This window comes from Prinia subflava, chromosome 2 (assembly GCF_021018805.1).
Source record: "Prinia subflava isolate CZ2003 ecotype Zambia chromosome 2, Cam_Psub_1.2, whole genome shotgun sequence".
In the NCBI taxonomy this organism is placed as follows: domain Eukaryota; kingdom Metazoa; phylum Chordata; class Aves; order Passeriformes; family Cisticolidae; genus Prinia; species Prinia subflava.
This window is the reverse complement of record NC_086248.1, coordinates 40546923-40574535: the sequence shown is the minus strand read 5'-3', so window position 1 is coordinate 40574535 and position 27613 is coordinate 40546923. Positions and strand designations below refer to the sequence as shown.

Here is a 27613-nt window from a genome sequence, read left to right as displayed (position 1 = left end):
GTTTCATGGAGACTTCATGGCAACCTTCCAGTATCTGAAGTTTCCGACAGGGAAGCTGAAGAGACTCTGCATCTGTCACTGTTATGACAGGACAAGGTCTAACCGGTACAAACTGAAAGAGGGGAAACTTATGTTAGACATTAGGAGGAAATTCTTAACTGTGAGGACGATGAGACACTGGAAAAGGTTGCTCAGAGAAACTGTGCATGCCCGATCCCTGGCATTGTTCAAGGCCAGGCTGGATGGAGCTTTGAGCAACCTGCTCTAGTGCTCGGGTCCCTACCCACGGCACTGGGGTTGGGGCTCGATGATCCGTACGGGCCCAGGCTTCTCCTACCCCACAACAACCCTCCACTGCCCGCCGGGCCGCTCGGGCCCGCCCCGCGCGGGGCTCGGGCAGGCGCAGCCGGCGGCCCCGCCCCCGCCGCGCCGCTTCCCCCGGTTCCCGCCCCCGCCGCCCTCCGTGCGCGGCGCTTCCGGCGGCGCCCGGCGCGGCGGCGGCTCCGGCGGCCCGGGCGGCTCCGCCCTCCGGACGGGGTAGGCTGGCGGCGGCGGTGGCGGGGGGGCCGCGGCGCCGGGCCCTGCAGCAGCTCCGGTGCGGGCCCGGCCCTGCGCGGCGGGTGCGGGCCCGGCCCTGCGCGGCGGGTGCGGGCGGCCGCGGGTGCGCGCTCCCGTCCGCCCGCCCAGGGGAGGCTGGACGGGCCGGGCCGGGCCGGGCCGGGCCGGTGCTGCTGCTGTCGGGAAGGGGACGCGGAAGGCAGCGGCGGCACCGGGCAGTCCTGCCCGCATCTGCCCGCCGCTGTCCCTGGGCCTGGGCGGGAGCTGCACCCCCGGGAAGGGAACTGCACCCCTGGGGAGGGGAACTGCCCCCCGGGGAAGGGAGCTACCCCTGTCGGTGGAGAGCGCGGGTGCCCAAGGGGTGGGAAGGGGTAGGGATGGGCTGGAGCAGGGAGTGGGGCAGGAACGGTGCTGGGACCAGACAAAGCGGGCAGGGCTGGGCACGGGTTGTGCTCCTCTCCCCTGCTCCCCTCCCTGCTCGGTCCCTGCGGTGTCACACACTTACCTGGCTTCACTCAGTTGCCCGATTGCAACACAACAGAAAGCAGGATAGGAGCTGAGCTAGCGATATTATTTCATTTTGTTTTTTAGATGTGTACTTCGGGGTGCTTCACTTCTTGTGGATTGTTATTTGCTACCAGTGCAGGCTGACAAATGGCCATCAATTGGATGTGAAGGGGCATGAGTAGGACTAGAGAACACAGTCTTAAAAGTTGTGCCAGGGGAGATTTAGGTTGGCCGTGAGAAAGAATTTCTTAGAAGGAGTGACTAGACACTGGAATGGGCTGCCAGGGAGGTGATGGAGTCACTGTCCTTGGAGGTGTTCAAGGAAACCTGGCACCTAGTGCCATGGTCTAGATGAAAGGATGGTTTTAGGTCACAGGTTGAGCTTGATGATCTCGGAGGCCTTTTCCAACCCAATTGATTCAGTAATTCTGTGACAGTGGGAGATAACAACTACACAGCCTAATAGCTGAGACCCCTGCAGTGAGGAACCAGCTGACCAGCAAGTAAATGCTATACAGAGTATGCCTGCATGGAGAGGCAGTATGTTATCTCAAGAGAAAAGTGAAAAGACAAGACAAATGTTCACAAATTCCTTTTTAAAAGTAGGGTGCAGAATCTTTAATTATTTTTTTTTTTACATGAAGAGGAGAGTTTCACCACAGCTGGAAGGACAGTTGGTCAGAATGAAGTGGTATAATACTGATAACTTTAGGCTGTTAATAGAAAGGACTACCTGATGATTTACTTATGTTGAGGAACAGTTTCTGTTACTTGGAAAAGCCGCCTCCATAAGCCAGGGTGGCCACTTTGGATGTGTAATAGGTGCCGAAGGAACTTTGTCTCCATTGTATCTCAGTGCTAAACCATGATGAGTCTAGTCCTAGAAGGAATGCAGTCAGTGAAGTAATCTGAAATTCTTGGATTTTGCATGTTTCGATGAAGGCAACAAAGATTTTAAACTGATAAAATTGCCACGTATTCCATTTTTTTTTCAAACAGTAAAATTGTTAGTTAGAAATGTGTAAAATGGCTCATTTTAGTGCTAGAATATATGATGGGAAGAAACACAACAAATGGGGCCTGAGTTTAAAGTATACTGTAAGAGCTTATTCATTTTTAATTAATAATAGCTTCTAGTTTTCAACAAGTTGAGTGTAGATGTTGGTATAATCTAGGTAATTAACAGTAAGAGATGCTAACCTGTGGTAAAAGTACTGTTTTAGACTGTGATATAAGGATCGAGTATTCCCTCTGTGCATTAATGTACAAGGATAATTAAGAGATTTCCTATTTTCTGTCTTTTATCTAAGACACATATTAAATTGCATTAATCTTTCTTCAGAGATCATACAATCCATTGTTTTTGTCATTTATACATTCTTTGTAATTTGTCAGTGTTGCTGTTTCTTTTATAGTCAAATGAAAAAAACCCTGCTCACTGCTCCCAAATGTGAGATTAGCAAAGCTGGTGTAAACAGGAATTATTACTTCACTGGCTTTAAAAACCTGGTGTATGCATGACTTGCATGTACAACATTTGCTTCTCTTGAAATAGTACAAACTCTTGCCTATCATGTGCTTTCCCAGGGATGGCTCAGGGATGAAATGTGCCATATTTCTTTTTTTTTCTTTTCCCCTAAATCTAGTATCTGTTACTTGTTATGTTTTCACACACATCCTTCATTTCACAGCCCCTTGAAATCTCAAGTATTTTTCTGTGTACTTCCCACCTTTTCTCAACAGTCTGGTTGGTGAATAACTCTGTCCTGTTTCTCCTTGTATGGGTTAAAATTGTGGTTATTGAGGAGTTGCATTTTCCAAACTAACCAAAATGAATAGGCAGAATCACAGAATATCCTGAGCTGGAAGGGAACCATCAGGGTCATTGATTCCAACTTCTGGTCCTGCACAGGACACTCCAAGTGTCACAGTGTGTGCCTGAGAGCATTGTCCAAATGCTTCTTGAGCGAGGACAGGATTGGTGCTGTCACCACTTCCCTGGAGAGCCTGCTCCAGTGCCCAACCAAACTCTGGGTGAAAAACATTTTCCTCATATGCAGCCTAAACCTGCCCTGACTCAGTTTCATGCTGTTTTTGCAAGTACGGTACTCATTAATAGGATGGGTTGCTTCAAAGCTGAAACATAGATTGGTATACAAAAACTCCCTCTAAAAAAGAGTGCTTTTGAATGCTTTAACTTAATTAGTGCCTTTTCCCATGAAATCTGCAGAAGCTGTAAGACATTTTACTTTATCAAGGTTTGCTGTGCTTGGAAGAAGGAAATAGTGAATTACAGTCTTAGAAGCCTTTCTGTATATATAGCACAAAGAAGAGTTATTCAGATTAGAGAAAGGGAGTTTGCCCATATAATTGAAATTGTTATCAATTAAATAATAGTCTGGGTGGGAGATATTGTAAATAGTGTGATGGACTCTAATGTATTTTGAAAGAAAGTATCTCTTAAAGAAGTTTTATTCCAGGTCTAGTGTAAAGTGGTTTTCTGGAGGCCTGTCTGTCTTGTAAAAGTAGAAGTAACATTTTTGTAGCCTTTTGAGCTGGTCTCACTTGGGCCTTGTGCAGTCTTAGACCCCCCTCAAGCCAACACTGACACAAGATAGTTTGGGGAGAAGAAGAGACTGAAAACTACAGGTGCTTGCAAGAGTGTTTGCTGTGTGGCTGGGCAAGCCTCAGGACTGGTTTGGCTCCCCAGCAATGCTGCTGGAAAGGCGTGAAGCAGAGAGGGATGGGCTGCATGGTGTATGAGATGGGAGGACAGGGCTCATGCAGCCCCAGGGTGCAGTTGGGAACTGGATCCAGCCTCAAAGTGCAAAATGGGCACGGAGTTGTAGGACAGCAGCTCACAATGTCATTGTGTGTTCATAGCATATTGGTTTTTGTTTTTAACCAAATTGTTGACACCGTCTGTGCTGGTCTCTGGTGGCCGCTGAAGGTTCTGGTATTTAATAGCACTATTTCAGTCCATTTAATGGAACTGACAGAAAAAAAATCATGATATAAAAGAAACAAAAGATGTAGAAGGCTGCTGCTTGGGAGGAGGATATAAAAACACACAAGAAACCTTTCTTAGGCTTTAGTTTGGTATAATTATGCCTGTACAAAAAAAAAATAATATACAACAGGCCAAAGACCCAGCCAGAGATTGGAAGGCATAGTTGCATGGGCCCAAGTGGATCTCTTTAATCAAGCAACTTGAGGGAAGGGGGAGCTTTTGACATAAACTTTGCATCTACATGAGCTCCAGAGTTGTTCGTCTTGATGCTTTGCATAGATCTGGGTCTGCATTTTTATCTTTTTTTGCAAAGTTAAATCCTTTTAATTAGAAATCAGCTTGACTTCTGGTAGTTCCTGAAAAAATCTCTTTGTATCATCTAGCCCTAAGGATCTACATTTAATGTCATTCTTTCACTAGCTTTTTATCGTTTAACCTCTGAAGCAATTTTCCATTTGTCTTTTAACTCCACACAATTCTTAATACTTGTTTTAAAATGTCAGAAGAAGAATTCCTATTTGTATTGTAGTCCTAACAGCTATTTAATCCTTCTTTTAAAACAGTTTTGTCTTACTTGTTATAAACTACTGTATCTGATATTGTTGTTAACTCTTTAAAACTAATTTGCCTTCACTTCTGTTGTTTAGACTAATAAGTTTTCATGAAAGCTTTCTGTTCCTACTTACTTACTTTTGACCAATGCCACCCAAAATTGACCAAGTTGTGTCAGTGTCAAGGATTTCAAATTTTTACAGGTTTTATGAAATCATCAAGTTGCTAGACGGCAAATGACCCAAGTAAACATCACTGCTAATGGAAAATCTGCAGCATGGTTTTGGGTTGTTTTCTCTGTTAGGCCTGGCTTAAACTGGCCAGACAGCTGATGTACAGCTCTGAAGCATTGGATGGCTTTGCCGCTCTTGGCCAAGCTTCGACAGGGAGCACAGCTGGGTTTTACAGCAGCGCCACAAGAGCTGTGGCAGAGGGAGCCTGGAGTTTGCAGTGCTGATGTGAAGTTGTGTAGGTTGTGTATGTGGGATAAAGTGATTCCCACCTGATCTTGAAGCACCACAGCTGAATGATTCTTAAAATTGAGATCTGTAAAGCCATAATATCCGTGGAGCAGCCTTCAAATCATGGTAATCAGTAAAACTTTGAGTTTGAAGGTGGTGTATATACTGATCTAGCCATGATTCCAGGCCTCGATAGCAGAATTTTTGTTGAAGTTTAATGTCTGTTGGCATATTCTTTAAATAGATCTTTCTTTTTAAGGGGAGAAAAATCCAGGAGAATGTATTTGTAATCTTTACTTACATCTTACATCAAAGCATTTCTGCTTTGAAAAAATAAAACAACAATTTTCAGTTTGGAGTTGTTTCTTTTCTTTTTTTCTTTTAAGGAGGAGAGGTTCAGGGTTGTGCTACTTTTTTTTTTTTTTCCAGTGTTTTTTCTGAAAGGTAGCTCAGATTGTTTGGGGGAAATGGGAGCTTGAAATAAATTTGGTGTATTGTCTGATGCATTCCCTTCTGCACTGAGTATCAGGAGTAATTCATGTTGTTGACAGCTACATCAACATGTGAAACGAAACAAAAAGCCCATAATAGAAGAGGCAAGAAAGTGAGAGTTGAGCACTTCATTAGTGAACTTCCTTTCTGTCATGAGTACAACGGGCAAACAGTGCAGCCTGTCCTTATCTGTTACCACAAGTGCCTTCTTGCTGGAAACATTCATGCGAGAGAGAGCTGTTTGTACATCTCTGTGTGTTTGTAAGTTTGGCAGCACGCAACTGACCCAATAAACATACATTGTGGATCTGTGTAGAGACTTTTAAAAGTTTGTTTGTTTAATTATTTACCCTGCTTTAAACTTATGCTTCCAAAAATGCTATAGTAGGGTCTCACTTGTACCCACTGCAAACATTAAATACGTGGTTTGTCTGCCTGGCAGTGTGAAGCATGGTGTTAGTTGTTACTTGAGGTGTCTTCTGCAATAGAAGGGTCACATCTGTTGGTTCAGAGATTACCACAGAGTGTATCCTGTGGTAAACTAAGCCGCAACTCCACCACTGGCTGTTAAAGAAGCATTTATTCTATTTTGAGACATGCTTAGTCATCCCTGTTTTGGCCTCTAACGGGTTACAGGCATCACTCCTTACTCTCTCTTAGTAAAGCTGATGGACAAGTTAATGAGAAGGCCACTTTGTGAGAAACAGTCTGTGGTGCTGGAGGATGTGTAGTGCCTGCAGAAATAGGAGAATACACTGCACATTTCGTTGTGCGTTGCTAAAACTCACAGTTTACATCACGCAGGTATGGAGCAGCTGCTCAATATGGGACAAGCGTATGTAAGAGGATCTTTATTAGTAGGGAATATGATACAGCCTTCCTGTGTCCTGTAGAGAACATTCAGCTATAAATGTTTCTCCACTAATTGTAAACAGAAAACTTTAGGAAAGTAACTTACCTTCAGTTTAGCCTTTTCTGGTTGTTAAACCTGCTTATTTGATTATTTCACTTGTGTTGGTGTAGATGGTGTAAAACACATTGGTACCCTTAATTAATAGTATCTTTTGTCCTGGGTTTTTTAAGTATGCAGATCTAGTACATTTTGTTTTTTACTGAATTGTTACTTTAATGAAAATATTTTCTCTTGTCAGAATTAAAATGCTTTCTATGGGGACTTCTGCTTCTGATGCCAGCACTCTTCTGAAGACCTCGTTTGTTGTATGGTTTAAGGGAAGATGATGTTAGTGGATTCTGAGCATCCTTCAGGAGGCTGGTGACCCTTGTGTCATGGGTGTGTCATGGACAGCTTCAAACGGTAAAGACGGTGTTTTTGCGACGTTTCAGATTAGGGCTCTGATAGAGGAAGCAGTGGGTTAAGTTTAGATTAACAGCCCAAAGGTTCATTCTTTTCACTCTTAAAACTTTGTACAGTTTTTAAGAAAGTAAAACCATTCACAATGATTTTAAGAACCTGTATCTTCACAATGGGAAGGTGTATCTTCAGATATGCCTTCTCAGTTGATTACAGTGTGGGCCAAATTTCATTTCATACTTGAATTAATTTCCTTAAGTCAGTGCAATTTTTTTTCTTGTAATAAATCCCTAAAGATAGTGCTTATTTTGACCACTAGTTTTTTTGTTGCATGAGGGCTGGCTTTGGCTAATGTTTCTTCATAGTCTTCTCTTTTTTTAAACAGAGAAAAAATGGGAAGTAAGGTAAAAAGTAAATGGGAAGTCACACTTAATAGCATCCAACTAAATAATTGTCTTACGATAAAATACAATAATTTATTAATCTTTTAGTAGCAGTACTTTTTTTAAGACGATATTCAAAACAACACAATTTCTTTCTAAGAATGATGCATTTGCTCACTATATTTATTCATTCTGTTTTATCAGCTCTTTTTCAAAACACCACAGGCAGTTAATGCAACTTATAAAGGACTCCTGACTTTTTGCATCTTCCTAAGTCCTATCTAGATGTCACCAGTGTTTCCCATGTTAACAGTTCTGAGCATGTTTTACTACATGTGCCTTCGGCGCCGAGCTAGGACAGCGACGAGAGGAGAGATGAACAGTCGGAGGGCTATTGAGTCGAACACCCGAGCCTTACCTATCAATGTTGAAATAGTTCAGTATGCCAAAGAAGTGTTGGATTTCAGCTCTCACTACGGCAGTGAAAACAGCATGTCGTATACCATGTGGAATTTGGCGGGTATTCCCAACGTGTACCCCAGTTCTGGTGACTTTACCCAGACTGCTGTCTTTCGGACTTACGGGACCTGGTGGGATCGCTGCCCGAGCGCTCGGCTGCCTTTCACGAGGACACCATCCACCTTCTGTAGCCAAGACTATGTGGAACTTGCTTTTGAAGAGCCAGTTTATCCCACTGCAGTGCACATTCTGGAGACCTATCATCCTGGAGCTGTAGTCAGGATTTTGGCATGCTCTGCAAATCCTTACTCCCAAAATCCACCAGCTGAAGTAAGGTAATTTTTTTCTTCTTTATGCTTTCCTGTAAGATGTTAAATGCTACAAGTAGGGCTGTTTAGTGAACTTTACTTCCTAGTATTTATAGGTTTTGTATCTGAGCCACTACAACTTTATTTCTTCATGTTTTTAAAACTGTGGTGACTTGTTCTGATAGCAATTTCAGAGGTGTAGATGTTTTGTAGGAATTAATGCATCTGCTAATATCAAATTTAGTTTGTGCAATGATAGTTTTGGTGTTGGAATTTTTATGGGCCGAAATTGCTATGTCTATAAAACCATAGAATACTACTTTTGAAATGGTAGGAGCTCTTCCTTCAGTAGGAAGAGGAAATTGTGTAAGAGAGGTTGAGGATTCATGGCTGCTATATCATCCTTCTTCAAGTAGCCATGGACTCTTTCTTCTCTGCATGTGTTAGATTGCATGTATAGTACAATCAGGCACTGTAACTATTCATATGGAAATGAAGCTGAAACCAGAAGCACGGAACAGTCAGAAAAAAGGTGATGACATTTGTCTGACCTTTATTTTTGGTCTGGTCAAATGGTGTGAGCTGCACTTCTTTTTACACTCGCTTCAGCTAAAAGAAGCAAATTTGATCCTGTTGGTTTTCCTTATATTAGAAAGTCTTGATGAAATTCCAGTTGCAGGATCAGGAGTGTGGTAACCTGGGGAATGGTAAGATAGTAAAGAAAAGCAGTGTGTGTGAGGTGAGAATCTCTTAGTGAGGAGGTGAGGAAATAGGAATGGACGGAGAAAGTGAACAGGACAAAGCATGTAGTGGGGAATAACATTTGGGAAAAGCCATCAGTATATGCAAGTGAAGTATTCCATATCAAAAAGAGATTAAATTATACTGAAGATATAAAGGAAGGGAGAGCTGGTAGAAGAAATGCTTAACAAAATGTGTCCTGTAAAGATTAGTAGGCCAACAAATCCTATATTGCAATGATCTACACACTTTGGTGATATAAACAGTGCTAGCATGGATGTTGGGTGTTTTTTTACTGACTTGCCTTTTACAGATGCTGCTAAAAAGTGTATTTTTAGATCTAACTTCTTATCCCTTGCTTCCTAATAGTAGGCCATCGATGTTAATTCAAAAACCCTTGGAAAATCAGGTGTCATGGTTTATATTCAAAATTCCCAGTTAATATATTTTGTATGATTCTGTCATCTACTGTGGTTAAGTGCAGTTGCAGTTTTTACAGGTCTGGTGGGAATATGTTGTATAGGTCAAAGTAATAATAAGCCACCTAACTTTAGAAGTATCAGTGCTTTTGGCATTGTAATACAGAACTTATTTACAGAATGGTTTGTGATGAAGACAAATTTAAGACTTTCAAATTCAAAACCTAATGTGAAATGACTTCAGGGCAATTACTCTGTGATTTTACTTTTTTATTTTATGATGTAGATTTTTTTTCTTTATGGTGGAGCACAGAATGGAGGAAAGCTCAAAAATAGTAAACTGAAGGACCTGTTTAATTAGGTACACCAGAAAATAAAAAGAAAATTGTACAGAGATCTAAAAGGAGAAAAAGTGAAAATACTAATATAACACTTTGGGGTGTGTGCTTTATGACTTCTCTTGAAGTGTGGTCAGAGTGAGAGCTCAGGTGCCCTTCTTCATAATAAAAGGTGAAGTTTCTATAGGATCTTGCTTTTTAATTTGTAGGCAAGGATACCCCATCCTGCCTGCATAGGTTAAGATTTCTGGTTTGAAAAAGTTGCCTCAGGCATCCATGGAAGAAGTTGTCTGTCGTGCCTCTTCAATATTTGTTAGCCTTCATCCTAGAAGAGTGTTAGGCCCTCCCTGTTTTGTGTTTGCTTACCTTTCCTCAGCAGGACTTGTCTGTTCAGAGCTGCACGTTTGGTTTGTCTCTTTTCTTCTAAAGGAGGCAAATGACTTAGGTATGGTGTCTTGAAGGGAAGATGAAGAAACCCTTTCTCTGCATGAGGGACGCAATGGTTTTTTCTCTGTTCATTTGCTCACCTTTATGAGGGGAATCTGAAGTGTTGCAAGAGCACCGTCTCTTTTCTGCTTCTGTTTTTGGTCTCTTGTTTTTACTTTCAAAAATTCTCTGACATATCAGCTAAGAAGTCTTTTTTTGAAGATGGAATGCTGCTGTAATCTCAGGTGGTTCCTTCTTTAACTGATGTTTTGGTCTTGAAGCACTGCCATACCATTTTCTTCTGTTAAAAAAGGCCATGACCTACTTACTCAAAAGGTGCTTAGAACCTTGTTTTCCTCTTCTGACTATTTTGATACTTGTTTTTTTTGATACTTGGTTTATTACCAATGAAACCTTTCAATGCTGCTTTGTTTTATCAGCTGATGCTGCATCTGTTTCTGAACCAGTGTAGAAAGGGCAGGTCATTAGGAAAGTTCTTTTTCACCAGTTCCTACTTTTGATATACAAAGAAGGCCAAACTATCTGTTCAGACTTGCTTAAATGTTATGTTTAGTGGATTATACTGCTCCAACTAGGTAATAGTTTTTCTTTTTGGTTAGTATTTAAAACATCAGCGCATTCAAAACTTTTCTGTATACAAAAACTTCTAGGCTACAAAGGTCTTTATGAGGAGCTAGTCTATCACTGTGATACACTATATTTTTGTTAAACAATGGCTAGCACCCTCATACTTGGTCAGTGTATTACTCACTTTATGCTTCAGTTGCATGAAAGAACAGCTCATGCAGGTGTTCAGAAAATGGTTTTTGGTCATGTTCCTTTGTTGCTGGTGCACTGAGTACTCCTATTGTGGCTTTGTATGCTGCTGTCTCAGGTGAGCTTTATTCAGTGTCTTTAGACGTGGGGTCAGATCCTCATGGAATGGGAATAAGCATTTACTTCTCAGAGGGTGTGTGGTTGTTTCTAAGTAATCCTCATGCTTCGAACATGACAGCTAGTTTGAAGTTTTTTCATTATGGTTTAACTGGCATCCAGCAACAGGAGGATTCTCTGTCCTCTCACGTCTTTTGCTGCTTTAAACACAGAAGGCGTTACATCACTTTTCTCCACATAAAATAATTTTAAAAATCATAAATGTCAGAGAAACTGCTGTTCTAACACGTGGAAACCTATTGTGCTTTTCATTTGTGTGTCTCATAACTTGACTGGTGAGAGGTGTAGATAATTCCTTAAACTATACCAACATTCCATGTTCAGATTTGTTACATGAACTACCTGAGTGCAGAAAACCCAAGAAAAAAATTACTCTGAGATTAGGGAAATGTAACATAAGGTCTCAGTTTTTCTGTGGTGAAGAAATCAATCCCTATTTTTGATTGTGTTGTGTTATGATTCTTATACTAGTGTGGCCCTGGGACTTTGTACCGTACTGCGTGTTCTGTGTTAGTAAGGTTTGGTGACAATGCTGAATTGCCACCAAGCTTCAGCCAGTGAAAGAGGCAGAGCTCTATGGACATGTGATGGGGACAAATGCAGCATGAGCTGAACCCAACCAAGAGAGTTTTCTTTCTTTTTCATGGTGTATTAGATGGATGGGTAAGATACAGCTAGCTTCTGTGATGAGAAAAATGGTTCTTTTCCTGTACTTTTTCCTCCTTTTTTACCCAGAAGGCTTATTCTGGATGATTTCCTAATGGCTTCTTCAGTGTCAGCCCTTTTGATACATTTGCATATTCTTAATAGTTTGATGTTGTTAGTTTTTGTTTAAATGGGAGTTATCAAGCCAAAAATGCAAAATTTTTTTTTTCAGAAGTTTTTCAACTTTTCCTTTTATAAAAATAACTTTGGTTTTTAAGTTTGGAATATCAAACAAAAAATAGGCCCCTATTTTCCTGTTGTGGTCTTTTTAAATTTAATTTGACTGTTGTTTTTATATCATATATATTATACTGATACTATATATTCATGTGCTTTTATAAAAGCTGGAAGTCTGGAATCTGTGGCTGTACTTGGGGTGATATTTCATGGCATATGTCCTTCCTGCTATGCAGTGATTACTTCTTCAATAATTAGAAATTATCTTGTGATTAATTTTTTTCTTGTTTTCTGATAAGGTCTGACACATACTAGATTTTTTTTTGCACAGGTGAGATACTGTGATCATTTGTCTGGGACCACTTCCATTCTGCCTTGTGTATTCCTGTTGTTTATTTCAATTTAATTTGTTTAATTTCATGTTGTTTAGAATTTTGCTAGAAAATCGAGCATGGCTCAGTATTTCCAAGCTTAATTGTGTTTGCTGTATGCAAATTTTCATCCTGTTTCTGAAAGTCTTAAAGCCTGTAGAGATAGAAGCTGCTACAAACTAGAGGAGCGGGCTAATGAAGATGAACAATATAAAACCCCCCCTCTTCTTCCAGTGGGAAATTTATTGTATTTAAGCAGCCTGGACAGGGATCAAAATATTCGATGGAACCTCCACTTCCCCTCCTCCCCCTTCCTTTTAAAAAACGGGAGTGAAACCAGAAAGGCAGTGTACTGAATGTAAAATATCATGAGTTCTTACTTGTAAAGAGTGGCATTCAGATGGTTCTTTCACTCTTCCTTTTATTCCCTGAGAATTTCAGATGAAAACACCCAAAACACTGCTGATACCATCAACACATTAGAGTGTGATAAGGAACCTTCGGGCCTGTATCTCACCTATGTGTAACACACAAGTTCTAGACATTTGCATCCTTACTTAAAACTTGTTTTGACATCTTCAGGCAAACAGCTTTTTCTTGTTCAGATGCCTGTCATAGAGAAATGAACTCTGGGTTCGTGGAATAGAGTAATTTTGAGAAACTCCTAAAAAGCTCATGTAGATGAGCAGTTACTTGAATTACCTTTTGCTATTTTACATGTCCTGAGCATTCTTGGAGTCCTGTCTGCTGTCTCTGGTATTTCAGAATTGAACTCTTGGTAGAAATGAAAATTTGCTTCAAATTTTCCCATAATAATTTAACTGCTGTGAACTCTGCTTATCATCTTCATCTGAATGATTCTTAAATTGTGCTAATGATTGTCCCAGTCTTCCCTGCCTTTTGTGTTTATGAGCTCACTGCTTAGGTCAGGGGTACAGTTTTCAGGTTGATTTGAACTAGTCTGCTGAAGCATCCCTGGCATGTTTGCAGGCAGGAGATTTTTTTTGTAGGTAATCTACAGATTTATGCTGTGCAGTTGCTTGGCTAAGAGCATCATGTGATTATAATTGTTGCAGAAGTTGCATTTTCATCAAAGGTGTGGTTATATTCTCTGAGATTGCTTATGTTCTCCTTGTTGGTCTATCTGGAACCTTCCCTTCTCTTGGCTTGTTACTCAGCTATTAGTTTCTTGAGGCAAGGCATTTATTTGGATTGCTTGTAGTGCTTTTTTTACTTTCTACACCTATCTCAATTTGACAATACAAGAAACCTCAGCAATTGCAAGCAAAGTTTAATCTTGTATTGCTGGAGAGAAATCTGATTACTTTTCCTAGAAACCCCTTTTCCAAAGACTCTCTCTTATTACATATATTTCTTCAGAAGTAACCAGGTCTGCTCAGGCATCATCTTAACCATTAAAAACCTTTCCAACAGCATTAGGGCAACAAAATATTAGTCAAGCTTTAAATATGTGCTATCATTTGACACGGACCTTACAAGTATCATTCTCAGCCTAGAAATCACCAGACTGTGTTTTCCTTCATGGTGAAGAAAGAGGTATGGGAATTTTTTAAAAATTATTTTTTACCACATAGGTATATAGAGTCTTTAGTATCAGAGAAAATTGAGTTGCTGTCTGTCTTCATGAGACAGAGAGAAATTTAATGGGAAAACTGAGTCCATGACTGAATGGCTGAATGGAGAAACTCACTTAGTGTCCTCCTTTATTTCAATCACTAGAGAAAATAATACAGATGTTGCTGACTCTTATTTAGGCTTTGCCTGGTACTCTTTGCTGGAAAGACTGAGGCTTTCTAGCACATTGCTGATGAAACCTTCTCATCAAGACATTTTCCTTGTGACATCTTTGATCAGCTGTTACTATATATCTGCAAGACTGGACGACAAATAATGTACTACTGGAATTCATTTGATTCTACTTGTTTTTTTGAGAGCTACCTAATTAACTCAGGGTGTGGGGCAGGCAGAAATCCTTTGACTTCTTTAAGGGTATTTATTGGGATTCAGTTTCTCTTTGTTTTGAGTTAAATAGTTTATTGAGCATTGTAAGCTTGAAACAGATGCAGGCAACCGTCTTAGGGAAACTGATTTTGATACATATCCTCAAATCAGGATTGACTCTAAAAATGCCTTTCTTGTGAAAGATTTTTAAATGGATTCTCATAACAAAAGAATGTTCCAGAATAGAAGAATTAAATTCTTGCTGAAGCCTCTTGGAAATTTAGACTTTTTTTGATCCTGATGTGAATTCTTCACTCCCATTCTGATTACATGCAGCCTGTTTAAATATTACAGTGGTGATCCTAGAGGAAGGGATCACTTCCACTTTTAGTAGTGGGTTAAGAGCTTGGGAAGGATTTACTGTGCCTATGCATGGGAAGGATTTGCCAGCCCTAACTCAGAGGCTGCTATTGCCTGCTCTTGTGTATGGTGCCACCAAGGCAGAGGACGTCATCAGATCAACCTGATAGACTTGAGGTTTTCCAGATAAACCAAGAGCTAACTCCTTTGAAGTTAGATTGGTGGGCTGTTGATGAAAAGTAAACAGTATGACAAGGACAGTGGAAAATTGTCACTGGTTTTGTTGTTCATCAGCATTTGGTATGCAGTGTGGAGCTTCATGAGATTGTGAGGTCATGCTACATGTCTTCCATTTTCTCTAGTTTATTACAAAGACTGGGAACAGGCTACTGCTTGCTGGAGCTGCTTATTGCACTGCAGTTTGATGAGCCCAGATCTCCAGATGCATTATTTTTTTCCAGAGCTCTGCTGCTGCTAGATAATCCTCTCTCCAGGGTCCAAAAGGAGAAGTCAATAACAGACACATTCTGCTAGAAGTTGATGGTCCAATGTGTGTCAGATTAGTGAAAAAATAGCCTTGAGTTTCCCTAAGGGTACTTGGAGTGGGTACATGGAAGTGTCTAAGCAAAATGTCAGATGTTGATCTGGATGTGTTCAGGGAAGGTCATGTGCCTTGCCAGCACTTAAGTATTTGCTTAGAGAATCGACCTCTGTGAGAGGATGTGACAGTGGGACTACAGCTGTTACTTTGCCATGAGTTGACATTCATTTTGTAAATTAATGAAATCTTTTCTTAATACTATGTCTCTCTTATGAAAACTGTTAGTTTTAGGGTAGAGCCGTCCACTCTCCTGTGTATGTACTTCGATGTGCCATATGCTCTCTACTCTTGTATGTTTGTTTTTAGTTCATGATGTTTTTGCTGTTTTTTTTTCCTTTGGGTATGAGAGTTCTGCAAGTCTCCCATTCTACTATAAGGTACTTGGAGAGCAGCATGATGTAGGATTGGAAAATATATCTGTGCATACCTGAAAATGTCCATTGTGAAATGGAAGTTTCAGCCAGTATGGATTAATTTTCTTCATTTTCCTACTAGTAAATATCGAACTTCTAAACCTTTTGCTGCATGCAATGTTTTAATGAAAATCTCTACGTTTGTTTTGCTTTCTGTTATGGTGGAAAGAATTTAAGCATTTGGTTCTGAAAGTAAAACATGATTGGTTTTATTTTCTAATTAATATTTCTCCTCTTATCCCCACAAGTGTCCTGTGGTAAGTACCAGTGTTAAGCAATACTTGCAAGTTCCAAGAAGTGGGGTCTGGTAGGGAAAGCCAGGATGCTGAGGTACTGGGGAGCAGACAGAGAGCTTCTGAGATTCATGTGACAGGACAAGAAGTCTGAAGCTGGGGATAGGCTGATCAGCAATAGATGGCATACATGTGGAAGTGTCTGATTAGTAAGGTAAGCATATTGTCAAAGGGAATGGCAGTAGTAACTGCTGGAGGCTTTCTTCTTCAGGAATTAATGAGACTTGAGGGAGGAAAGACATGGACATAAGTAACTGAAGGGTTCTCCATTCACTGAGTGAGGACCTATGCAGATAAAAAAGAGCATGTTTCAGTTTTCAGGCCTTTAGGCAAGTTTGGGAGTGCTGAAGATCTAAGGAATATAAGACTTGGTTCCTCCAGATTATTCAATTGGCAGCAGGTTTCCCTGTCACTTACTGGAGGAGATTTTGGGTCTGTGTGTGAAAGTAAGGGTATATGTATGGTTCTCTGCATGCTCTGGACTTCTGTCTGTCACTGGATCAAAGAAGAGAAAGGCTTTTCAGTTCAGCAGTTTGGAAATTCTGATGTCTTTTGCGAAGGACCCTTTCAAAAATGACTTGAAGTTTCTACATTCTTTGCTAATTTGTCTGTGAATTACTTCTAAAAGGAACATTTTGCTTGCCTAGGCAGATAAACGAAGTAATTTTTTTTTATTTTTTTTTTTTAGTAATTTGTAGTACTGTAATTTGGACAGGCTTGATATTAAAGAGTCTGAGTGGTGGGATTTTTTCATTTGTTTTGGAGGAAATGAGAGGTCAGATGATACTCTTTGGGTTACATGGCAAGACTTTTCCTTGTTTACTTACACTAAAATGCCATCACTGTGAAGACATCAGCACTCCACTTGTTTTGATTGCCTTACCTGTGAGATGTTAGAAAACTTGGGCCCAGATAACACTAACACAGTTAGTGTTAGTGAGTCTACAGCTTGTTTTGTTATTCAGTGATGCAGAGAAAATATAAAGCTCATGAGTTAGAGTGTCCTGTTAAATTCATCCATAGGATGTTTATCAAACCTAGGGAAAATGTAAGTTTCATAAATCATTTTTTCAGCCATTTTTCTTGCTTGTTAAATATTTCTATGTTGCTCTCTTACTGTGCTCAGGAGTTGCTTTAGTAACTTTGATTTTAATTCCTGTATGTGTGTCTTTTTTTTTTTCACAGATGGGAAATACTTTGGTCAGAGGCACCTACCAAGGTGAATGGTCCTCAGGCTCGGCAGTTCACACCTTGTATCAAGCAGATAAACTTTCCCACAAACTTAATCCGACTGGAAGTGAACAGCTCTCTTCTGGACTATTACACTGAATTGGATGCAGTAGTACTACATGGTGTGAAAGAGAGGCCTGTGCTTTCACTTAAGACTTCAATGATTGATATGAATGATATAGATGAAGATGAGGATGAAGAGAAATTTGCCTGTGGAATGGACACCCTTAATAAACAGTTCAGCATTGTTACCCTCAGGGAATGGCCAACTAATGGATATTTTGATAAACTGCCTTATGAGGTAAGGAAAGCATTTTTTATGCTCAATCATTGTCTTGATCATTAAGAGTGCAAAGGTCCTTTACAGGGTAATGGTTGGGATTGTTGTTTTTTCTGTTAGCTCCTTGCATTCTTTGTGAATGTCCTGCATTTACTGTAGAGGTGTGCCTGAATTTTGTAAGTCTGTCTGCTTCTATGGGTGGATGTTAGATATTTGCATGGTTATTGCAGTAGATTGCATAGGTACTTTTAAAGAATCTATGCATTCACACACAGTTTTTATACCAGTTATTCTAGCCTTGCATTTCCAGCTCTTGAACTTAGAAGCTTTTAGCAGTTTTCCAGTCGGTTTTTAGTTCTTATGCTTGACAAAGAAAAGATACAGAGCAGATACGAAAATATTCAGGCCACATCTGGAAGTGGAAAGAGTTTGCAATAGGCTAAAAGTTTGTTTTCATGTTTTCTCTCTTACAAGACTTAGAGAGCTTTGTTCTTGAAAGTGCCATAATATTTTTATATTATTATTAAATGAGCCTTTTCCATCCATCTAAGTTTTGAATTGTGGTGCAGGTAAAATATATTATAGCTGGACTTCTGCACACTGTCTTCTTCTTATGCTTGCTACTTTTTATTCTTTCATTAGCACAGAAACAGTTGTGAATAAACTCCTTTCAGATCCCCTGGCAACATGATGGTTGCAAGTGTGCTCAGAGTCTGTAGATGAGTATTTTCTTTCTTCTAATTTCCAGTGTAATGAAATTATGGAGTGTCATTGCTGAATACCATGTGCAGGCCAGGCAGTTCTCAGTGGTGTGCAGCTGCTTATGAAGGCTGGTACCCTGACTGGAGTAAGAATTGAGAAAAGAAACAATTATCTTCCTCTCCTGAAATAAACTGTTGGCACATCATGGAAAGGAGCCTTTACTTGGTGGTCAGACCTTCAGACTTGGGCAGAGACAAGATTATTCCTGCTTTTCAGTGTGCTGCAGTCTGGCAGAGGCGGAGTTCATTCACTGTGATAACTCAGCTAATGTTCAGAGTGCTTGTGGCTTGAACCAGACTCGCTTTTCAAAGGGGAGTGTGGTGAGGCGCTGCCACGAATTGAAGGGTGCTTGCGGAAATACCTGATCTAATCAAATAGGATTTTGGTCTTACCACATCTTTTGACTCTAAGTACCCCAATTTAACACATGAAGGCCATGGTTGGGTGACCATGTGTCCTAGTAGCCTGCAAAAGTTTGCTGTGCTTGTAAAGAGGAAAGAAAAAGGAAGAGAATGTAATACCTCTCGCTGTCTTCTCTTGAAACCAAACCTCTTGAGTTTGGTTTGGGGTTTTTTTTTTGTTGTTCATACAGTGGAATAATAAATGAGGATACTAACTTCATAATGAGTTAGCTCTAGTGGTGTTTGCTTGTTTGTTTGTTTTCTCCCCTTAATACACAGGGTGTTTAAAATATTTTACTGTTGATACTTACATAGCAGTACCGAAGTAAAGAAAATACTTTGCATAATTGTTTGAAAGTTTGAAAACATGTTGGTTTCAGTAATTCAAGGAAATTAATTGTAGATAAAACTTCATTTAAATGTAGGATTTTTTCTTGTTTGAAAAGGCTAGATAAATTCATTTGTAGTATACTAGAATATTAGAGAGATTGATTAATCTCTTTTCTGTTCCACATGATCATAGAATCATGAAGGTTGGAGAAGACCTCCAAAATCATTGAATCAAACTGTAAATGGTTGATTACACATACTAAAATTTTAATTTAGGAAGTATTTGTGTAGCTTTGTTACTCCTATGAACTTCTATCTCCATGTACTTTATTGTGTTTTTCTTCACTCCTGTTTGTCTACCAGCTTCCTTTTTTATCCATTTTTAACGTGTTTGGTTTCATGAATAAATTTAGATGGTCTATCAATACCAAGAACATTTTTTTTCTTCTGCTTTGATTTAAAGAAACTGAAAATATGAGTGGAATATTCATCAGAAAACCATAGAAGACTATTTCTGTACTGGTTTTGTGACAGCAGAAATCCCAGTTTCCTACTTTCTAGTCCAGCTGGAGGGGTTGGGCATCAAAACAACAAAAGTGTTTACTTGGTAGTGTGACGTTTTTTATGACATTGGATATGGAAGCAGTACTCTGCATGCTGTATTTAGGACTGACAACTGTCAGATTTTTATGGGAAGTGTTCAGACTATGGATAAAGTAGGGCAATTGCTGACTCCTTCCAGTTTTGATTGATGCATTACATGAAAAATTGTAGGTGTATTTTGATAGTCAATGCGTAATTGTCCTAAGTTTTTATGAACATGCCTGTTCCTTATTTGAGCTGTTTTAAGCTTTTTCATACTACCCTCTGTAATTCACAAAATATACAAGCTGAGTGGGTTTTGCTAAGTAGGCAGCAGTTCCTCCAGCCTTTTTTTTTTTTTTTTTTTTTTTTTTTTTTGCCTTTGTTGTATTTCTGAAACTTCCACAGACTATTCTTTCATAGAGTATGTTGTTTCTCAGAATGGCATTAGGAATGGTTTGCTGCAGTGTGAACTCTAAAGAAATTTAAAGATTGCACCTGTCTAAAAAGGAGAAAAATGTTCAGCTTCCTGGGACACAGACTTCTGTAGAAGAAACTGTAAATTTGTTTATTACTTAGTGAGAGAATTTTCCTTCCCTAATCTTGGATGCTGTTAACCAGCACTTATTAGCTGTGAAGTACTTGTAGTATCTATGATCTCTTCTCCAGGACTACTTTAAAATTGAGGAAGCATTTTAGAGAAGAGACTTCATGTCCTTGTCTTCCTTCCCAGTTCATTAAGTAGCTTGTGCTGCTTGTAAAGTGGAAGGAGTAAGCCCTTAGTCTTAGTTGGCTTTGCAGGAATACTTGAGGCCTGAAGGCCTGAGCGAATTCAAAGCTTTTGGGAAAGCTGAGGAATACCTGCCACAGCATACATGTTGTGCAGTTTGAGACTCACCAAGATGTGCTGGCTACTGAAAACCTAGCTTATTTTTCTCCAGAGAGGAGAGTCAGAAGACTCTATGTGCTCCGGTCCAAAATATATTTTTTTCTAAAAATTTTGGTGTAGAAAGATAAAAATTACATCTTTGTCATTCCTTGAAGCTGATTTTTCCAAAAACTGCTTACAAGCTTTATGTTCATGTCTGCTGGTGTTCACATGCACTATTAAATGTGTGTGCATTTGCTGGTGCAGGTTGTACTGTTGTGGAACCAGGGATGTATGTTTTCTTAAAATACGCTGAGGAAAAGCCCTAGAATACCACCTTCTTCTTGCCTCCTCTCTTTGCCTCTTTGTCCTTTACCTGAGCATGTTTTAATGTCAGTTCTAATTAAATGGATTCTAAGCTGTAGCAGCTCTAGCTGCAAGAGTCAAAAAATTGCAAGCTGTTCATTTGTCTGTTTCTGATTGAGTGGTTTGCATAGGCCGGTGTATTTTTTTTTATTGGAAAACCATTTCATCGTCATGTGGAAGAACTGACAAAGGAAATTTGTGGAAAGTATGGATATTGTAGGTTTGACCAACATCTAGGCATTCTTTCCTGATGAAACCAAGTTGTACATTATGGTGGGTCTAACCACAGAAAGTATTTTATTAGGTACAAATGGTTGTTGCTTGCTGTTTTTCAGAAAAAAAAAGCCTAAAAAGCTAAAGAAGCTTTTGGTTCAATAAGTATTAGAAACTGCACCATTGGTAAATTTTTCCCCCTGTACTGAGGAGTGGAAATTCTGTCTGGGCTTATAAGCAAACTTTGCAGTGGGTGAGAAGCGGTCTTTTAAAACTTCTTTTTCTTTTTTTAAGGTGTTATATTTTTATTTGGTGGTTCAAAAAATATGCCTATATGTGAAATGCTGCAATCTGATCTCACCACGTGTGTAGAGCTGGCATATGCCATATTTACCCTGTAAATGGGAAGGGAAGTACTTTTATTTCATCATAGCCTAAAAAGGCAATCAGTGTTGTATACATTATATTTTTTCCTCTTTCTATTGTTTTTTCCAATAAACTCTGTTTTTACTGATTGATTTATAAGAAAGTGAAATAATAATGATTTTCATAATTTTTCATAAAATCACAGAAAAAACCTGTTGGTTGTGACTGAGAAACTGCATTATGAAATTAGCTTTCAAAGCAGATACTCAGTTCTGTAGCATTCTTGGAATCACCACGAACATAGCACAGTACAGCACATCATGTCACATACTCATTATGATATCAATTTGTACTTTATGCTAGGGTACACAGACACAAAAAAAGTGTTCCTGACAGTTACCAGACTCCAAGCTAATGGTGATTAATGGTTATGAGCCTGTACGTTTTGAACCTGTTATCTTTATTTAATCAAAAGCCAGGAAAAAAGCACTTTATAACATAATAACATGAGAGTGACATTTCATTGTATGTTTTCATTCTATATATCATGAAGTAGCATAATTTCAGTAAAAAGTAAAGACAGACTTTTTTGATTGAGTCATGGGAGATTTCATCTCAGGTGTGGAAAGACATCCTGCATGTTACAAAATACTCATTGAAGTCATCAGTTAGTGTGATTGGACATTGTTCAATCAGTTATAGTTTCATTCACCATTGTCTGTGTTGCTCAGAAGTTACAAAATAACTTTATTCTCATTGAATGAAATTTGTATTACTTTGCTTTTATCAGTCACTATGTCACATTAATTGTAGACATAAATTCTGCTAATTGTGCAGCCTCTGCTGAGTTTTCAGCTCTAGAAAATGTAGTAAGTAACCATGAGAGATAAATCTGAGGGAAAAGGCATTAATAAAATAGATATTTAGCTGACTTACATAGTGTGGTTTAGCTGAAAGTTTGCAGAAATCAAGATATTAACTTGGGATTATGTCTTTGTTAGCTCATAGTTATTTTGGATCCTTTAGGTTTCAAAATGTCAACAGGCTCCTAAATGTCAGTTGGGTACAAACGTTGCTGATTATTATATAACTGCAGTTACTATATGTGCATAAATATGTTATATATGCACACACACACACATATATATATACATATATATATATGCTGTTACACTGAAATGTCTGTGCTGGTCCTCTGCATCAATCTGAGTTCCAGACACCTGCAGAAAGAAAAGCCTGGGCTGTTTTTAGGGCAAAGGACAAGCAAGGAGAAGATGAAAGGCTTGAAACCAAGCATGAAGGAAACCAGGGTATATCAAAGACTATTTTTGCATTGGAGTTGAACTAAAATTTTTTAAGATACATAGATCTTGTTGGAAATCTAAATACTAAATCTAGAGCTGAGTAGGAAGTAACATTTTCCATTTTGCAGGAAGTTGAATTGTTTTGTTGTTCCAAAAATGAAGGGGGGAGGAGGGGAGGTGGAAAGTAGCTGCATAATAAAGTGATGCATTGGAAGTACAATCTGTTTGAATCTCACAGAAAGCTCCATTTTCATTTTACGTCACAGATTTTATTCTGATTTTTGGTGGATTTGCCTTATGAATCTTTCTAAGACATTAAAATGAAATATGTTGGTATTTTGAAAGGACCACAGGATTCTCTTCTGTTCAAATTGATTTGTGAGTTGTGTTTTTTTTTAATTTACACTGATTCATTTCAAGTGACTTTCCCACTTTGCTTGAAAACAGTCAATTTAAGTTATATAACTTGAGTGCAGGTACTTATATGAGCTAGAGACAGCTCTGGTAAGGTAAACATTAATTTTTAGATTTCATTTTTCAAGTACATTTGCTCTCAGTTGCTAAGCTAAAGGAGATTTATTTATTTTTTGGGGCGTTTTTGTTATTTCCTAAAGCGAGCATTTATGTCTGTGTGCATGTTGATTTTTCCTTGGAAAGGAAGACAGAGTGTGGTAGGAGAGGAGGGATATTTCTTAGTTTCTGAGTGTGACATAACTTATTACAAAAACTGTTACAGTAATGCTAGTCAGAAAGGCTGGTGATTATTCTGAAGCTGAGATGATTCAACTGATACAGTTAAAAAGGGAATCTGCCTTTCAGACTTGGCTCTGGTATAGAACAAAAATGCTCTCAAAGTATTACGGCAAGGAAGAGATTGTAAAAGGAGATCTGATTATGTTGAATTTCTTTAACTGTTTGCATATTCCAGAGGAGAGGATATAAGATAGAAGACACAACGCTGATTTTTAAAATAGGGAGATGAATAAATCTGAAATTGGTTCAGGGTGTGGGGAAACTGGAACATGGTATGGTTTTTCCGTGTACTTTGCAAATATCTCCCATCTTGAAAACCAAATACAGACAAGAAGGAGGATGCCAGTTCTGTGTTCTGTTCAATGGAAGAGCAGACTTGGTGAAAGGAAATATATAAACATAGTGTTTACATATATATCACTGTTTAAATTAGCATGGGTAAAGAAACTTCTGATTTGAAAGCTTCCTGTCACCTTCATATGCTGATCTGTTTTTTTCCTTTCTTGTTTAGCCTATTGTCAAATTGAGAAGGCGATGCAGTTCTATTTAATAGTTAATCGATTTATTTGAGAAGCTACTTTTAAGTAAAAGGTTTTACTTTCTTTGAAATTAGAACATTTCTTATTCCTTTGCAGTTTTCCCTTAGCGTTTTAAGTGCTATATGACCATCTGTGACTTTTTTTTTTCCTGTTTTTAATATAGCTCATCCAGTTGATTTTGAGTCACCTCACAGTACCAGACCTGTGTAGACTAGCACAAACTTGTAAGCTACTGTATCAACATTGCTGTGATCCTCTACAGTACATTCATCTCAGTTTACAACCTTACTGGGCGAGGATTAATGACACATCCCTGGAGTACCTACAGTCTCGCTGCACTCTCGTCCAGTGGCTGAATTTATCTTGGACAGGAAACAGGGGAGCCATCTCTGTTTCTGGATTTAGCAGGTCAGTGTTAAAGGTACAGAAATGTTTTGACAAGCTCTGCTTTGCAGAGCTACTGTACGGTAGTTTCACTAAGTACTTGAAACTTTATTAAAAGGCAAAAAAAGTCTTAGATTTACTCTAAAGGGTGTAATTGTTACGGCATAGAAAAAGGGAACAGCTAAAGCAGTAGGATATACCAAATATAGCAGCAGAAGTCCATAGCAGTCAGTAGAATCTGCATGTTCCAAGCTGCTTGTGACTGAAAGGCTTCTTCCAGGGGGAGCAGTGTTTTGCTTTCTTCTGGGCTTCTAAAACACTCTGCTAGAACGGAGCTATCAAAAATCCATCTCGCAAGGAAAATGTTTGTGGTTGTTCTTTGTACAGATGAGTCATCAGTAGAACTGTATTAGAATGGCTGCAGTAATAAACTGATTGCCTGCTCACATGGTATGAGCCAAGTAATCACTGGAGTCCAATGTAAATGCAAATATTTTCATAAAAATGATTTAAAACATTAGCCCTGTTGGAAAATAGGGGGGTTGCATGTGCATATTCCAATGAGCTGAAAATATGACTGTGGTGTAGGTCATTAAAATAGCAAATTTGCAGGGATTCTTCTCTGTATAACAGCCATGTTCTCTGCTTTTTTAAGATATTATTTCTTGCTTCTTTGCTTATTTGCATTACTTAAACAGCTTCTATCAATGCATTTCATTTAAGCAAAAGTTGTTGCTTGAACTAAGGGATAATCAGCGATGGCAGGTGAAAGCAGAAATTGACTGATAAGAACCAGAAATGTTTAATATATCTGAGAAAGTTGTCTTAACTCGCATTTGTTTTTTGAATGAAAAGGTTAACTCAAGTATGCAGACATTTTCTTTCCTTTCGTGCCTAAGTTCCTTACCTGAGGAAGTAAAATATTTTGAAGAAATGCTTTGTCAAGATGGGAATGTTGCTTCTGTTTTTCCAGACTATCCAGTATAATGCAAGAATTCTATGCCTTTTTTTTGTGCTTATTGGTAGGAAAAGAAAACAGACATCGGCTAGTTGTTGAATTGGGTCCAAAAAATTCTCCTAAATTTGAATTTCATGTTAGATACTTTATACAGAGGATAAATATGCAAGCTTTAATTGAGAATTCAATTCTGAAATCATGAAGTGAATGCTTTGTGATGCTTAGCTATTGTCTGTCTTTTGAAAACTTAACATATGTGAATCTTTGGCAACTTTTTTTCATTTCCATGATTCTCTTTATTTTTTAGCATCCAGTACTGCTAAAAGTCTTTGTAAGCTTGGAAGAAATTATTGCCACATTCAGAGGCAATTATAAACTTTACAGTTCTGGCATTTCTGACTTCCACTTAGTTGAAAAAGACTTTATTATTACGAATTTTTTTTTTTCTTCAGTGCTGAACTATTAGTGACATTTATGTGTATAGAGTGTTTTTAAATAATAACTATTCATTATTTGTCTATTAATAATCTGTGAGTAAACATTTTCAGTTTGCATCTCTTATAAGGGATTATATTTATTTGTAACAAATGGGAATTTTTTTTGACATTGTTGCAATTCTGAAATTGTCTTAATTTTAGGAAAAAGTGTTTCTTGGAAGAGATGGATGCAGTCTGGGAATGGGAGATGCAGTTCAATCTTAAATTTTAGAAGCAAAATTATAAACTAAATAATCTGCATGTCTAAACTGTGCTTATCATTTTCCCTTCTGAAACAAATAATCTCCACTGTAACTAGGTCTGGTTCTAAACTTTTTTCTATTACAGAAATAATTTTGCAACCCCTTGTCCTGTAAAAGTCTTTTCTAGTAAAGTCCCCAACACAAGTTTTAATTTCAACAGTCTTCATCAGCATGTTTGTCAAATTTGCTGGCCTCCAGCAGAGGAAAATTTGCTGCTTATTTGCTATGAAAATATCTACTAATATAGGAGACTCATTAGAACAAGATTTGCTTTTCAAAAGAATTATCTAGCTCTAGTTGAAAAAGGAGCTTCCTGGTAAGTGATGCTGTTCCTTGACCGATAAATCTGTCAGATTTTTTGGATTTGTTGCGCTGGTTGTCATTAAAATACCTCCACCCGGGGAATATTACAGCATCCACCACACAAAATGAAGAACTCACACAATTTTTCCTTTTGCCCAAAACCAGAACACAAATATTTTTGCATTTTCCTCAGCATTTGGAGTTGCAGTTGCCAGTGTTGGTTTCGGTAGAATTGGTTTCATTCTTACTGTTGTACAGTTTAAGTTATGATTTCTGCAAGTCAGGGTATGTTTAAATGCTGCTCTTGCTTAAATTTTATTTTAGAAAATACCTTTCAAAAATGTTTTTATCTGTTGTTTCCTATGACAGTCTTAAAAGTAGTAGCTTGTATAAATTTGTGATTTTAAAATGTTTGTATATGCAATTGAAAATACTAGGAAATTATTGGAAATACATATTTTCTTCAAAATGTATCAAAGTGAAAAGAAGTTAAAAGATATTTTAGGAAATGTGACTGGAGCAAATACTGTATTATCATGAGAAGACAGAATGCTTCAGGCGTATGAACATCCTGAGGCAAAGCTGAAGGTATTTTAACTTATTGATAACATCTACTCCTTAGGGCTAAAAATTACTATCATAAATTTTTCATTTCAGCATATAATATAAATTAACTAAACTTTATATTAGATTGAGCTAAAAGTGTACAAAAAAGTGGAAGGAGTATCTGAGCAGTCTCAGGAGTCTGAAATGCAAAATGACAGGGAATAAGCAAAGGTTTCACAGCAAGCATTACATAAGCAGCCCTGCCTTTCTCTTGGTTTTAGAGGTCTGGTGAATCTCTTCATGCCAGGGGGAAATATCAGTGTGGGAGGGGAGGACCTATGTAGGGAGAGTGAGGGGAGTTGATTGGAGCAGTACTAAATATTGAAATGCTGAATAAATGCTCTGAGGTTTAAACAGCTCAAGGACAATGACAGTTTAAAAATGGAGTTCTGCATGCAGATTTCCTTGGATCACTGATAATGTCATTAACTTGTTTAAACTCTTTTGCTTTAAAATATCTGAGGAATTAGGATTTTTATTTACATCTGACATTTTACACTGTGAAAATGAATTAATAGTGTTTTATTTTCAGGTTAGTGGTGCAGTATTTGCATGGCAGGCACATCTAGGAATATTTCTTTAACTGGTTTTTTTTTTTTGTTGCTCATGTTTGAAAGCTTTCATTGCCTTTAGAAATGTGTTTTGACAATATTTAATTTGGTGAGGCTTTGCTAGAAGTCAAGCTAGCAGGAGCTGAGAAATTATTGAAATATGCACCAAATAGTCACAGAAAAGAGGAGTAATATGTGACTTCACAGGGATTCTCAATTTAACAATCAGGTCTGTCTCTTGCTTTAATTTCCAGAGGTTTTTAGTAAACCTAGGGT

At 38.5% G+C, this 27613-nt stretch overlaps 1 protein-coding gene across 1 annotated transcript in view; it reads left to right on the top strand.

Annotated features, from left to right (window-relative positions):
* Nucleotides 1-438: 438 nt before the first annotated feature.
* Nucleotides 439-27613, top strand: part of FBXL4 (F-box and leucine rich repeat protein 4) — a 63909-nt gene continuing 36734 nt past the window's right edge. Inside the window, exons 1-5 of the mRNA XM_063389694.1 lie at nt 439-537; nt 6732-6895; nt 7480-8069; nt 16988-17333; nt 23960-24204. Of these exons, the coding sequence (XP_063245764.1) occupies nt 7561-8069; nt 16988-17333; nt 23960-24204 (1100 nt within the window). The 5' untranslated portion in view covers nt 439-537; nt 6732-6895; nt 7480-7560. The remainder of the gene's footprint in view (nt 538-6731; nt 6896-7479; nt 8070-16987; nt 17334-23959; nt 24205-27613) is intronic.